The sequence below is a fragment of the Salminus brasiliensis genome, chromosome 4, assembly GCF_030463535.1.
Source record: "Salminus brasiliensis chromosome 4, fSalBra1.hap2, whole genome shotgun sequence".
Classification (NCBI taxonomy): domain Eukaryota; kingdom Metazoa; phylum Chordata; class Actinopteri; order Characiformes; family Bryconidae; genus Salminus; species Salminus brasiliensis.
Window position 1 is genome coordinate 39,810,319 of NC_132881.1, and position 13,366 is coordinate 39,823,684.

Here is a 13,366-nt window from a genome sequence, read left to right on the forward strand (position 1 = left end):
GTTGAGGATGCCTTAGTCAGTAGGCTCTGTCATGACTGTGGACTGGTCAGGAGATTGTGGGTTCGATCCCCAGTGAATCCACAGCTGTGGCCTGGAGTCCAGCTAGGCCCTCCAAATGGCCCTCCCTCTCCCCCAATTATTCAGTACAATGCTATGTCTGTTTGCTGATGTAAGAGAATCGGCAGTGTGCTTTTCCCAGTGATGTTTGAAGATGACTGTGCTTCATGTGACTTGTAAGAAGTGTGTGGTGGTCTTCACTGTCCCAGGGCCAGCAAATTACACAGCTAATGACCAGGTTTGAAGCAACATAGACAAATTGCCCCTTCGCTTCCTGTAAATGAATAGTTTACTTTCACAGCACGTGGTGCAGCTGGGCACATCCCCAAGCTCTGCCAGCGTTAATAACAAAAATTCAACTCAAATTGGGATCTTCATTGAAAAAGAGTTATTGAATTTATTACAGCACAGCACTGCAAACCACAGCAGACGGTCAGTGTCTAAACATGCTTTTTAATAAATAAATGAAGAAATCACGTAATCGTTGTGGACACAGCATACACAGTATTTACTGGTGACTGATTCCTTGGCTGAATAAAGAAGGCACTCTGAACCATAAAAGACAAATGAGCCTGTCAAAGACTTCGCTGGTGCTCATTACAGTCCTGAAGACTGTCATTACAAATGAAAACTTCACAAGCAGTTGATCTTAATAAATAAAGACAAAACTTTAATAGACAGACATGACACAGCAGTACAGATGCTCACATGTGGGGCTAAAACAGAAAGTAAGAGGTCACACAAACACACTTTATTTACAGGTTCATATGTTGGATAATGTCTCCTCTCTGAAGCTGAACGAGGTATCTCTGAGCCACAGGAAACGCATTTCTCTCCAGAAAGGCATCCTGGCAGGGGAAAGAAACAATCATCTCACACTACCATTTCAGAGTAGCTTCACTTAAAGATCACAGGGTTGTCTAAGCTAGCACACCTAAACAAAGGCGAAGATACTCAGTCACTGATACTCAGTTCGCATGACAATAGGGGTGATATGAAGATACAGTATGTTATGACAATAAATTATGTCATAATACACTTTTCCAAGTATATAAAGGGTTTTGTTAGTATGTAAAGGGTATTTTTAGTAATTCTGAATGTGGTATCTTGAAAAATGCAGATGTAGATCATTGTGATGTTGCCTGTAAACAAACAATGTATAGTAACTATATATATTTTTATGTGCTGCTACTGATCTGATGGGTCATTTCCATTTCAGCCTGTTTGTGAAATTCATAAAAATGAAATAGGACGATGTCTTATTTATCATTCTTCAGAAAACTGAACTAAAATATATGCATTTGAATCATTTTGCCGTATTTTGTTGCCGTCACACAAGAAAGAAAAAACCTTTAGAACCTTTTATAGAAGTCAATGTAAAAACATTTTGTTCTCACTAATTTTGGATAATTTCTATTGGTCAATTAATGTAAATCCAAGTAGATGTAGTTTCTTTCATCATGTATCGACACTGGTATCGGCCGACACGATGTATACACAAAAGTATTGGGACACCTTCACTACTTACTAGATTTTGTTGTTGTTGTGAGGATATGATAGTATTCAGTGAAAGCAGTGTTAGTGAGGTCAGGTTGTTGGATGATCTCCACATCCAGACACAAGACAGTCCTATTCTATTGGCAATGCTTCTCCATATTTTCTGGCCATATTTTAGCCATATTTCCCATCTTTACACAACAGTACCAAAGACAGTGAAGGTTTTTTTATATTTACATGAGAGAAAAACACTAATGCAGGTTCAATAACATATTCAGCCAATGGTTACCTTTGCCCTCCTTCGGAGATAATCTCTGCGATTGTGTAGCATTTTAGTACAGCGTACGATCACCTCCGTCTCCTTCCCAGACAAGTATGGTAAAGCAGAAACGATCTGAAAACACACAGAAACGAGTGTTATTCCCGGTGATACCGACATATCATGGGTGATTTATCATCTGCCATGGAGTCCCTAACACAGATACAACCTTTGCTGTAATGGGCCCCCATTCAATGTTTCTGCTGTAGCAGGCCCTCTGCCAAACCTGAAACTGTGTCAGGATCTCTCTCGCCACCACCTGTCCACAGAAACAAAAGATACAAATAAGATCATGCAGCTCCGAGTGGCTCAGCAGGCTAACATGTTACTACAATGTCCTGGGGGTCATGAGTTCGAATCCCGAACCATGCCACTTTATGCCATCGGCGACAGAGTCAGAGAAAGCACAGTTGGCCATGCTCTCTCCCCTCATCACTCTTAAGTGATGCTGGCTGGCACAGGTGTCTGTTTGCTGGTACAGTGGAACCGAGGACTTGGCTCTTTCTTCCGAGCATGCCGGCATGCCGACAGTTTGAAAAGAGTTGATGACTGTCCTAGTTACGAAAAGGTGGGTTAATTGGCAGTACCAAATTGGTAGAAAAATGGAAAATATGACAAACAAATAATAAAATAATGAATTAAATTATTAATAATTTAAAATAAAAAAATAATAGTAATAAAATTAATAAATAAAATCATAAAATAATATTCAAGAGTACAAATGGCACAGCGATATCAATGGTTATCAGCATATTGTTAGGGAAATAAATGAATCTGGTCCAATCCTGTAACAAATCTGGCCTGACATAAAACTCTTCCACTGTGTGACGTGATGTCAGCTCTGTTGTGTTTGAGTAGTTTAAGCAGAATAGCCTACTTTGCTCCTCTTAAGTGAAGAGCAGCAGTTAAAAACAGCTTATTTTAAAGCTTAGTAGGTTTTAGAGAAGATTTGCATTGGCAAAAGTGGCATTATGCCATCTCCATTCACCACCACAAGCAATTCAATGGCATTTGAAAATGAGAGCACTTACACTGAATGTTCTCTGTCTGCTTGTGGGATGCACTTTGTCCAGTTCTGTTGGATGATTTGATGGATGCTGTTGGGCCAACTGCAACACACACACACACACACACACACACACACACACACACACACACACACACACACACACAATGAATCAGTACTCTGGCTTGATTTGGACACATTTTGATTGAAAATCTCATCATTTTTGAAACCAAACTTCTTAAACACATCAAATACAAAGAGAAAAGTTTCAAGCTCATGTAAAATTGACTGAGTCATTACTTCATGTTGGCGTGAAAGAAAAACCATGTGTCTCTAATAGGATGGATAAGGCCGGAGTCAGAAGTATGATTGAAAGTGAGGTTTTATTTATAAACGTATGAAGATCAGTTTGTGTTGCACTGGTGTACAAAGGAAAAAAAGACTCTCAAATTGAGCACACATCAGCTGAGGCTACATCAGGGGTGTTCACTCAGTCCTGGAGGGCCACAGTCCAGCACAGTCTGGTGATCCCCCTGCTGAGTAGTTGGACGAAGTGTGTTTTGGCAGGGAAATCGCCAAACTGGGCTGCCCTACTGGAGCCGGAATACACAGGCCTGATCTGTATGGTCAGGTGTGTGGGTCATCAGTCACTAGGAGGAACCTAGTTTTTCATTCTGCATCAGTTCATCAGAATGGGTGTATCTCCGGTGTGCTTCCCAATACCAAACATATTGGCAGTTCACGTTCACATTAAGCAACAGATGAAAAACAGATATCGTGAATAACCTCTGAACTGGTTCTGAAGACAGTCTGGATCCAGTGTGGTGTCACTGTAAAAATGAGTTCAACATGCATGCAGAACAGTGTCCTTTGTATTATAAAAATCCTGTATGCCAGTATTGAAATAGGTTGGTAGGTGTCCAGAGACGGATAGCTAAGCATAGCCCTGGACTAATCTCAACTGAAATGACTTTTAGATTTTTGGATTCTATTTTGGCTGCTGAACTTGCCTCAGGCACAAGCACATTTCTTTACGGTTATTATTCATGCTTGCCTTTTGATCTCCACTTCTTCCACAGCAAGGCTGTTTTACTGACACTTACTTTTTATTCAGTTTACATGTGATATAGGTCTAAAGAACACAATACTAGAGGCTCAGCCCCAAGCTTCCACAGCAGCCCAGACAGTAATTGCATTTTTCTACAGATTACTTAACTTCCAGTCATTTACATGTCCTTACTAAACTCCAACACTGACATGGTGAAATACACTGTATTATCTAACCTCTACAGTGTCTGTATGATAAGTAACTGGGAATAAGTGAGTCAAGCCTGCAATTAATAAAAAAGGCAGGCTTGGATCCGGAAGGCCGGCGTTTTGATCCCCTGGACCAGCAGGAAGTGAGGCGGGAAACCGTGAAGGAACAGTACTTTCTCCTCCCTCAAAGTTCATGGCTGAGGTGTCCTTGAGGAAGGCACCTAACTCCACAATTGCTCTGTGGGTGATGAGGTGGCTGCCTTCCGCTCTAGGTGGGTGTTCTCTTTGTCCCAATTGACAAGTGTGTGTGTGCTCACTGCCATGGATGAGTTAAATGCAGAGGTTGAATTCCACTGTTTTGCTGTGCAATGGCTGAAAAATGATGTTTCTTCATGTTACATTCAACTGCTTAGAAGTTGCCTGTGTCAATATCTACCTGACCAACAACAATCCAGTAAGGCAAACTGACTCAAAACACTTTTATTAAGAGATAGTGTGGATCAGGCCTGTTAAAGGTGATGGTGCCGCATGGGCTAATTGCATCTGTGTGGTCCACATCTCAAGCTATCTTTGCATCAACTCCTAATATATATATATATATAAGACATATATGAGAGAGAGTCTAAGACATAGTAGCGGTGGGTGTGCAAGAAAAAAAAATCCCCTTTACCTGCAATGGCCTAAAGGTTGCAAAAGTAGGCACTGGTTTAATCCCTGACCAGCAGGAAGTCGGGGTGGGGGTGGGGGAATGAAGGAGCACCTCTCCTCTTGGCTGTGCTCACTTCCCCTATTTACTAGTGTGAGAGTATGTGTGTGTGTGTTCACTGATGCAGATGGGTTAAATGCAGAGGTTGAGTTCTGTTGTACTGCTGTGTGTTCTGCGGCTTAAGTGTGGTCTTAATCTTAACAATGTGGACACCAAATAAAGAATTCAATTAAGTTGAGTTCTCTAGTCTGTTGTGCAGTGATCTCATTTAAAGAAAGAATCACATATGAAAAAAGAATGTCTGAAAAAACACCACACTGCATATGTGAGACATAGGAGCTGCTGTTTATTAGACTAGAATATTTTGGCTTGAAATTTTTATGCTTTACTGCAGGAAGCAGTAGAAAATGACCTTTTTTTAAATAAAAAAAAGGATAATTTAATAAAAAAAATATCTTTGCAACAGCATGTGACAACAGATGTAAAATCTGCAATGCGCACATTGGAGTAAAACAATACACAGAACACTGGCTATTTTAGTCTTCCAGGCTTGCATAACATCCATGCATAATATTTTTTTTCGAATGGCAAAAAGCATGAAAATAATGATACTGTATCCAGTGTGTCCGAAGGGAGGGTGTCCATTTACTCCAAATGTATGCATTGTAGACTGCAGCTCCACTGTTGCATCCTGTTGCCATATGACCCATAGCATCTAAACTGGTTTTACTTGGACCTTGGAATTTTTCACAGGTTGCGTTTTCAGTGTTTTCGTGTGAAACTAAAAACTTTTGTTCGAAGTTTAAAGAAAGTCAAATGGTGAATGGTTAAAAGTAAACTTTTCTGAACTGCAGAAAGTGAGTCAGACCATGCGCACTCCACACTGCCATAATATAAACGTCAGTGTCAAAGAAATCTCCCTCCCTTAAGAGAGACAAGGTGGTCATCATCAGCATTTGTCAGATCCTGCTGTTTGTGGACATCCTCTACGAAACTACATCAGCATACTGCTCATATTCTCAACATTTTGTTTTTGTGCATCCAAGTTTAGTCAGAGAATCGTATGAAATTCCAGAAGTTTGAATAATCATGACTACGCAGACTCGAGGAACCTGTTACTTAGTTCATTAAAGTTCCATGTACTTTCAGAAGATGGCCCTTAAGCTGCTTGAGGCACACAAAGGTCTTCCCACACTGACGGCAGGGACAGCTCTTCCCTGCCCGGCTGTGTCTTCTAAGGTGGATTCTCAGGTGAGTGGATCTATTGAACCTCATGCCGCAGTAGGTACAGTTGAAGAGCTTCTCGCGTGTGTGGATGTTCTGATGCTGCTTGAAGTTGCTCAGCCTGGTGAAGCCTTTGCCGCAGTGTGAGCAGACGTGGGGCCTCTCCCCAGAATGCTGCCGCTGGTGGTCCTTCAGCTCAAAGTTGTGAACAAAGGTCTTGTCGCACTGAAGGCAGCTGAGGGGCTTCTTACCCTTGTGGGTAAGCATGTGGACCTTCAGGTGACCCACCTGAGCAAAGGACTTGCCACAGTGGATGCAACTGTGTGGCTTCTCGACATGGAGATTTTCACACATGCGAAGGCGGTCGCTCTGAGGAAAATGATCAGAGAGGAATCCCTTCTCACCTGGACCGAGCTCTTGAGGGACCAAAAGACCTTCTGGAAAACTCAGGTGTCCACTTTCAATCTGTTCAAGTGAACTGGATGTCTCAGGAATCGAAGCCAAAGCAAGGTGAACCGACTGACAAGGCTCAGCCTTGATGCCTTCAGACATCCCTGGGTTACACTTGACTGAATAGGACATTAAATATGAAGATGGATCTGGCATGTTGAGAGTAGTTAGATTTGGAAAATTATCTACCTGTGTTTCCTCATGGTTCCAGGGTCCTCCGATGTCTCTGCGAGTCTGATCACTTTCCGCGGGACCGCTGTCGTCTGTGCAATCCCACACTGGCAGCATCTCCTCCTCTTCTTTAATTGGAACCGGATCAGGCTCATGCTCCAATTTCACAGCAGAACAGGGTGGTGAGGAGGTCAGTTCACCAGCCCCATCTTCCTCTGCTGAACTCTGCATTAGCCTGTTAGACTGGGTCAAATCTATTTCGTTATTGGGAATAAAGTCAATCCCAGGTGTCGTGCAGTGACTTTCTCTGGGTTTTGAGCCAGCACAGTGCTCATGAATTCCTGTTACTGCTGAATCGGGAAGGAGCTTATGTAAAACATGCTGAGGAAGCTGCACTGTGGTGTTCGTTGCGGAATCCTGCATCCTGCTCTGTTCAGGGGAGTCTGTCGTCTTCTGTGTGTGAGCATGTGTCTCAGTAGGTGGGCAGGGGTCTAAACCCTCTGCAGACCTCCACACCTCACTGAATGGAGGCCTTTTCCCAGACTGTTCCCTCAGGCTAAGGCTGAAACATAGAGTATCTGCACCTGCATCAGATAAAAATAGAGGGAAAAGGGGGTTAGTTGTGAACAATATTTTCCATTAGACTGCACAATAAAAGTCATCAATCTCAAATGTGTTTCTTTGTGGAAATATTCATCATTAGCAGATAATTAACCCATTGAAGGAATGGTGTGCTGATTTATACAAGCTTCTTCAGTTTAGTGCTGAAGCTAGGAAGCTAATGTGGCTAAAAAGAATAGAATTTAATAGTCACCCATATCTTCTCCATGAATACATCCCACAAAGATTCTCCCAACCTGCTCAAACCACTTCCAGATATTCACTAAGGCTGTGCAGACATGCTGATCTGGTTTAGGGCAGCCGTAAGTTTGTCTTACTGTAACCATGTACCTGAACACTGTTGTGCCGAATTCCAACTCTCTGTCAGGCATTTGAATGTTTAGTGCATTTTTCTATAGGTATGTCCAGTAGATTGAGACCAGGGCCAATGATATGCCAGGCATATTTTAATGAATCAGGTATGGGGTATTTTGCCACAAGGCACCATTAATGGACTTTATTGCCCAGCCGGCAGCAGTAAGGTAATTCTCAGAAGGTAAATAAAAGAGTTGAGTCAGACTGGATTATAAGATATTAAACACTATAAAACAGTCATTTTACGAAAAGTCTCGACTAAACTAAATCAATCAGTCCAGAAAATCTTATTGTAGACATGGATACTAAAAATAAAGGGATTTTACTGAGTACATTAATCAGCAGCTCATCTAATCTAAATTGTGGGGCTGGATTATTTACACAAACACAAAGATCAGATCAGTATCTGCTGAGACTCAGGATTAGGAGACTCAGATTCTCATTCTGTGCCCTAAACCTAAAGCCTGTGCAACATTAACAAAGACCTGGGTGAGGTTTGAGTGGGTTAAGAAAAGGGTATATTTATATTTAATATTCTTCTAGTATTTATAAGCAAAGTTATCCTTGTAGCTCCAGCACTAAACTGAAGAAGCAACTGAAGAAGTGGACAGAAAGCATGCCTTGACTGATGAACCTGGTCTTGGGTAAGAGGAAGATTGTGTAAAGGTGATTTTTGCCACACCATTCCTTTAGTGTCTGAAACCTGCCTGAGCACAAACCTAAATAAATGTATCGAACATGTGCAACCATGTGTTTCTTGTGTGTGTGGTTTTTATGTTGTTAAATTCAGTCTTATAATCACACTGACTTTAAAAAAAAAACAATGGAAACCTGTAATTTGATTGTAAATAAAAGCATGAAAATTGTATGTAATCAAAATAATAATAAAACAAACAGGTACTGTTAGATGTTTGCACCCAAGCAAAGTGATACAGCATATACAGAATATATTCTGTGGCACTTGTCCTGACTAAAATCAGGCATTTTCAGACATGCACTGGTTACCCATTAACTATAAAAGTTTAATATGTGATCTATGGCACAGTTCTCCTCACCTGGATGAGCGTCTGCTGGTTGTTCTGCCGTTTCCTCACCGCTGGCTGGGGTTTTACCACAGTCCACACACCGTACTCTCTTCTCCCTCTCTTTCAGTTTACTCTCATAAAACTGCAGCCGTCTCATGAGCAACTCCACCTCCTGTTTGGCGTGGCCCACTTCCTCCATGAAGCTGTCCTCCACCAGCTTGGTGATCTCAAACATTGCCGATTTGAGGATCGTTTCCATGACAATAGAGAGCTGGGACTGGAAGGTGACGATGAGAGCGTCTGACATTGTCGCACAGTTGTTGAGCCGCACCTCTTCAGGAGAAACTGGATCCCGATTTCGTGGTTAATTTGAGGAACCTGCGAACAACCGAAAACCAACCGTTCAGTATTTCATAACTGGAGCGAATGCTGATTTTTATCAGACAAGTGGGTTTACACACGCTCTCCCTCTAGTCGTATCACAGTCTAATAAAAACATCTGTAAGAATAAGGTGTGTGTTTTTTTATTATTATTATGGCAACCTACTGCATGATGCTAGCCAGCTAAGGGGGGGTGGGGGGTGGGGGGGTGAGAGGGATCCCATTTTAGGCTAACTGAACACATTATAACCCATTGAAGCATCAGTCAATAGTTTTCCTGTATATTCTGTGTATACTGTATAATTATTATCTATAGATTTGATCCATCCTGTCTTGTATCTTTGATTGTCTATTTGACCAGACAGTCATCACAGCATTTCACTGTCAGTTGTCCCATGGAGGAGTGTGTGTATGTGACAAATTTGTATTAATTTGATAAATAAAATCAGATATCATCTGCATTTCCGTCTTTAAGGTCTCACAGCAACAAAAACAGCCTGTTTTCCACCAATTAAGTGATTAAAAAGACATTAAAAAATAATTATTTGATTTATTTTATTATTTTAATTATTGATACTTGCTACAAAGAAACACACAAGCAGTCAAAAATCAATCTTAGGACTGTAAATGTACTAGATAACACAGAAGTCCTATATAGGGGGAAATAAAAACAAGGTTAGAGAGGAGCGGGTGAGGGATGCTGCGGTCATGGTGTGGAGGTGGGCCACGCCTCGTGAGAACACCATCTAACCCCATCATCTGAACTCCACAGTCCTTTATGAGCCTCTGTGTCTGACTGGCCACATTTCTCTTACAGTTTATTATTTAGATCAGTGGTATATTCAAGTCATCCGTCGTGATTTTTTCCTTTTCTTTTCTTTAATGCACAAAAATAAATCAAAGTGTCAAATATTAAAATAGCAAATTCATGAAAGGTGCAGGGACATGGGTCAGGTCCCTCTGCTTGGGTTCGTACACCGTCCCGTCCTGGTTTCTGAGGACTGGTGGTTGAGTAAAGAGTTAATTTAGCTCTGTAAATCAACAGTGCAGAAGAAGAAATAACACAAAGTGAACCCAATAGGCGCGCTGGTTAATTTCCTCTGGGTAAGCCCACAACTCACCCCTTAATGTCCTACTCATATAATACAGCCTTCGTGTACTTAACACGGCTATACAGACCCGTCCTGCTGCCCGCAGAACTGGATTAATCCCGTTAAATCACAAACACTGCCGTTAGCCAACTAACCTAGTTAGCAGCTGAGCTAGCTCGCTCCCTTCACCCATTCGCTCCTATTCTCCTGCAGCTGCACGTGTTATTACCCACTGGGAGACCTGAGCACCGTACTCGACACAATTTACCACCAGATAGTAAAATAACAGCTTAGTCGCTCATCAAACTCACTATGTACATCCAGAGATGCTCCAGCACACAGATGGAAATCTGCTGGTCTGATGGATCTTTTTGTTATTGCTGTGGTTCAGCGCTATTCCTGACTGACCCCTGCTGGCGTGGAGGGTCATCGAGCTTCTCTTGTTCTTACACACAAAAGCCTCACGGTTTTTTTCAGGGTTTTTCTGTGTTTATTCCCTTCTGATCTCTCCTTAAAACCTTTTAGTATTTTTAATAGTATTTTTTAATAAACCACAAAACATACTTGAATACTTCAGGTCTCACACCCCTAAAGTGAGCTCCTCATGGGTGCTTTAGCAATGCAATGATTTAATGACACTAATGTTAATAGTGTAATAACTAGTGTAATAACTATAATAATAGTAATAATAGTAGTAATAGTAATAATAGTGTAATAACTAGTGTAATAACTATAATAATAGTAATAATAGTAGTAATAGTAATAATAGTGTAATAACTAGTGTTAATAGTTATTTACCTGGTAGGATTTCAATTTTCTGTGGTGGAGAACACCTTCTTACCTTCAAAAACCTCTAAATGGATCTATGTAGCATATTTTTGATTTTCACTGTGTTTATGCTGCTGTAACTTTTCCTCTGGGAATGACAAAGGTAAAGGTGTCGTTTGTCACTGTACAGCGAAATGTGCCCTCCGCATTTAACCCATCTGGTAGTGAACACACACACACACACACACACACAGAGCAGTGGGCAGCCAACTCCAGCGCCTGGGGAGCAGAGAAGGTAAAGGTGCCCAACAGTGGCAGCTTTCCAAGCCCGGGAATCGAACCCACAACCCTGTTATCGATATCCCGGCGCTCTAACCGCTGAGCCACCACTGCCCCTTTGAGGGCCCCCAGCTATCTAAAAAGAGTACTGTGAGTTATGAGCAAAAGAATGGATATACTGGATGTACTAAGACGTTCCACTGTGGTTCTGCAGGAAACCTAGTACTTGAGATTTTGTTTGCTATGTAATTCAGGTCATTTTTCTGTACAGTTGAATTGGGAGTGTAAGCACACTCATCATTTACATTTACATTTAAGGCATTTAGCAGACGCTCTTATCCAGAGCAACTTACAAAAGCGCTTTGCTATTTACCCAAGAAAAACCTCAGCTAGTTAGAATAGACTAATAGTTCAAAGATACCTCTAAGCTTTAGACATTACTAAGCACAAGTCAATAAGGTGACCATAGTACTCTGCTATTCGTAAAGCATACTACAGCTGCTGAAGCACACTCTGGGATTTGAACCTACAACCTTCAGAGCACAACACCAGTGCCTTAACCCACTAGGCCACCCAGGGCTCCATCATGGATGTGGATCTCATCATGGCAATTCAGTGATTTCTTTGTCTTCTGAAATCAACACAAGGTCAGAAACATACACACATCACTCCTAATATTTGGTTCGATATCCCTTAGGAAGTTGTTCCCTCACCAGATGCTGCTGATAGCCATTAACCTGCATTTGACCATCTTCTTAGCAGAATTGGTAACATTCAGTTAAATGTGTTTGTGTTTGGGATCACTTTCCTTTTTCCTGGAACAACCAATTGTGCCCAACGTCCCACCGTCTAGCTGATGGTTTGAGGTTATGAAGAATACTAAGGTAGCCCATCCCTCTTCATTATTCCATACACTTGACATCGGAGGACCCTTGAAGGCAGATTAATTAGATCATTTTCCAAATGAAACTACTCTTAACATGCCATCTGTGGCTTTCATTCCTAAGAGCTTGAGTTCACTTGAACAGATTGAAAGTGGACACTTGAGTAAAAGTACTAGTTCTACTGGCCACAGAGTAATGCTACCACCACCACGCTTAACAGATGATACAGTGTTCTTAGTGCTGAATTTATTACCTTTACTTGAGGCCAAATAAATCAATCTTTGCCTCATCTGACCATAAAACCTTCCTACATAAGTCCATGTGGTAAACTACAGACCTGAACTGACGGTGTCATGTTTTGGAGCAGTGGCATATTTATTGCACAGCAGTCCAAGGTGATGTAAAACTCGCTTGACATGAGCGTCCAGTTCATGTCAAGCCTGTCCACTGGTGTTTTTTTGGGTTGTTCCTGACCATTCAAACCAATTTCCTCTCAGCTGAGGGTGACAGATTGAGTGTTCTTACAGACCTCCACAAAGTGGCTATGGCAAGCTGTGCTTAAGTACAGTTTTAACTGATCATCTTGGAATTGGCAGATTTGTACATTTCAGAAGTGACATTCCTGACTTGTGTAAAATCTACAATCATCCCTCTCAGATCTCTACTGAGCTCGCTGGACTTTTCTTATTGTACTGTGTGTTGGTCAATCCAGTGAGTGCTGTCAGACATACCCTTTCAGCACCCCTGAATTAGCAATCTGTGTATGTATATTTCTGACCTGTATGTAGGAGGTGTTGATTTCAGACCCCTCCACCTCCAATAAATATAAAACACATCCAAGGATTTTTTGTTTTTCTCTATTACAAATGTATGTTGTAACTTGTTCTGTCCCTCTAAAAACAATTAAGAAATCACTGATAGCCCAATATTGCTGTGACATTTATGTCCATAATGGGTGTATGTAAACCTCAACTATACAACTGTAGATTCAGTCTCCATGGAGTAATTATTTCCTATGAAAGTGAAAAGCTGTGTCCTGCATTGCTGAATTTAAAGGTGTCAGGTTCCTGCTCCCAGAGAGCCATGTGCCAAACACACTTAATTAAGGTAAGTAATTAGGGTATGTAATAGGGTGTAATTATGTTCAATCCAGCTGAACTACTGTACCTTTAATTCCCCTGAGCATAAATGAATGGAAATTCAAGACATGTTTTTTGTTATCTGTCCACTATGACTTAAAACTAACGATCATGCATGACATGTATAAAAGGTCCTT

General features: G+C 41.3%; 1 protein-coding gene across 1 annotated transcript; it reads right to left on the reverse strand.

Moving 5' to 3' along the window:
- Positions 1 to 704: 704 nt before the first annotated feature.
- On the reverse strand, positions 705 to 10,542 carry LOC140554916 (uncharacterized). Its single transcript, XM_072678433.1, has 7 exons — positions 10,471 to 10,542; positions 8,718 to 9,065; positions 6,706 to 7,271; positions 2,905 to 2,982; positions 2,043 to 2,132; positions 1,844 to 1,948; positions 705 to 905 (listed from the first exon to the last, which is right to left on the reverse strand). The coding sequence occupies exons 2-7, from the start codon at positions 8,992 to 8,994 to the stop codon at positions 813 to 815; spliced, it is 1,209 nt and encodes a 402-aa protein (XP_072534534.1). The 5' UTR covers positions 8,995 to 9,065; positions 10,471 to 10,542; the 3' UTR covers positions 705 to 812.
- Positions 10,543 to 13,366: the final 2,824 nt, after the last annotated feature.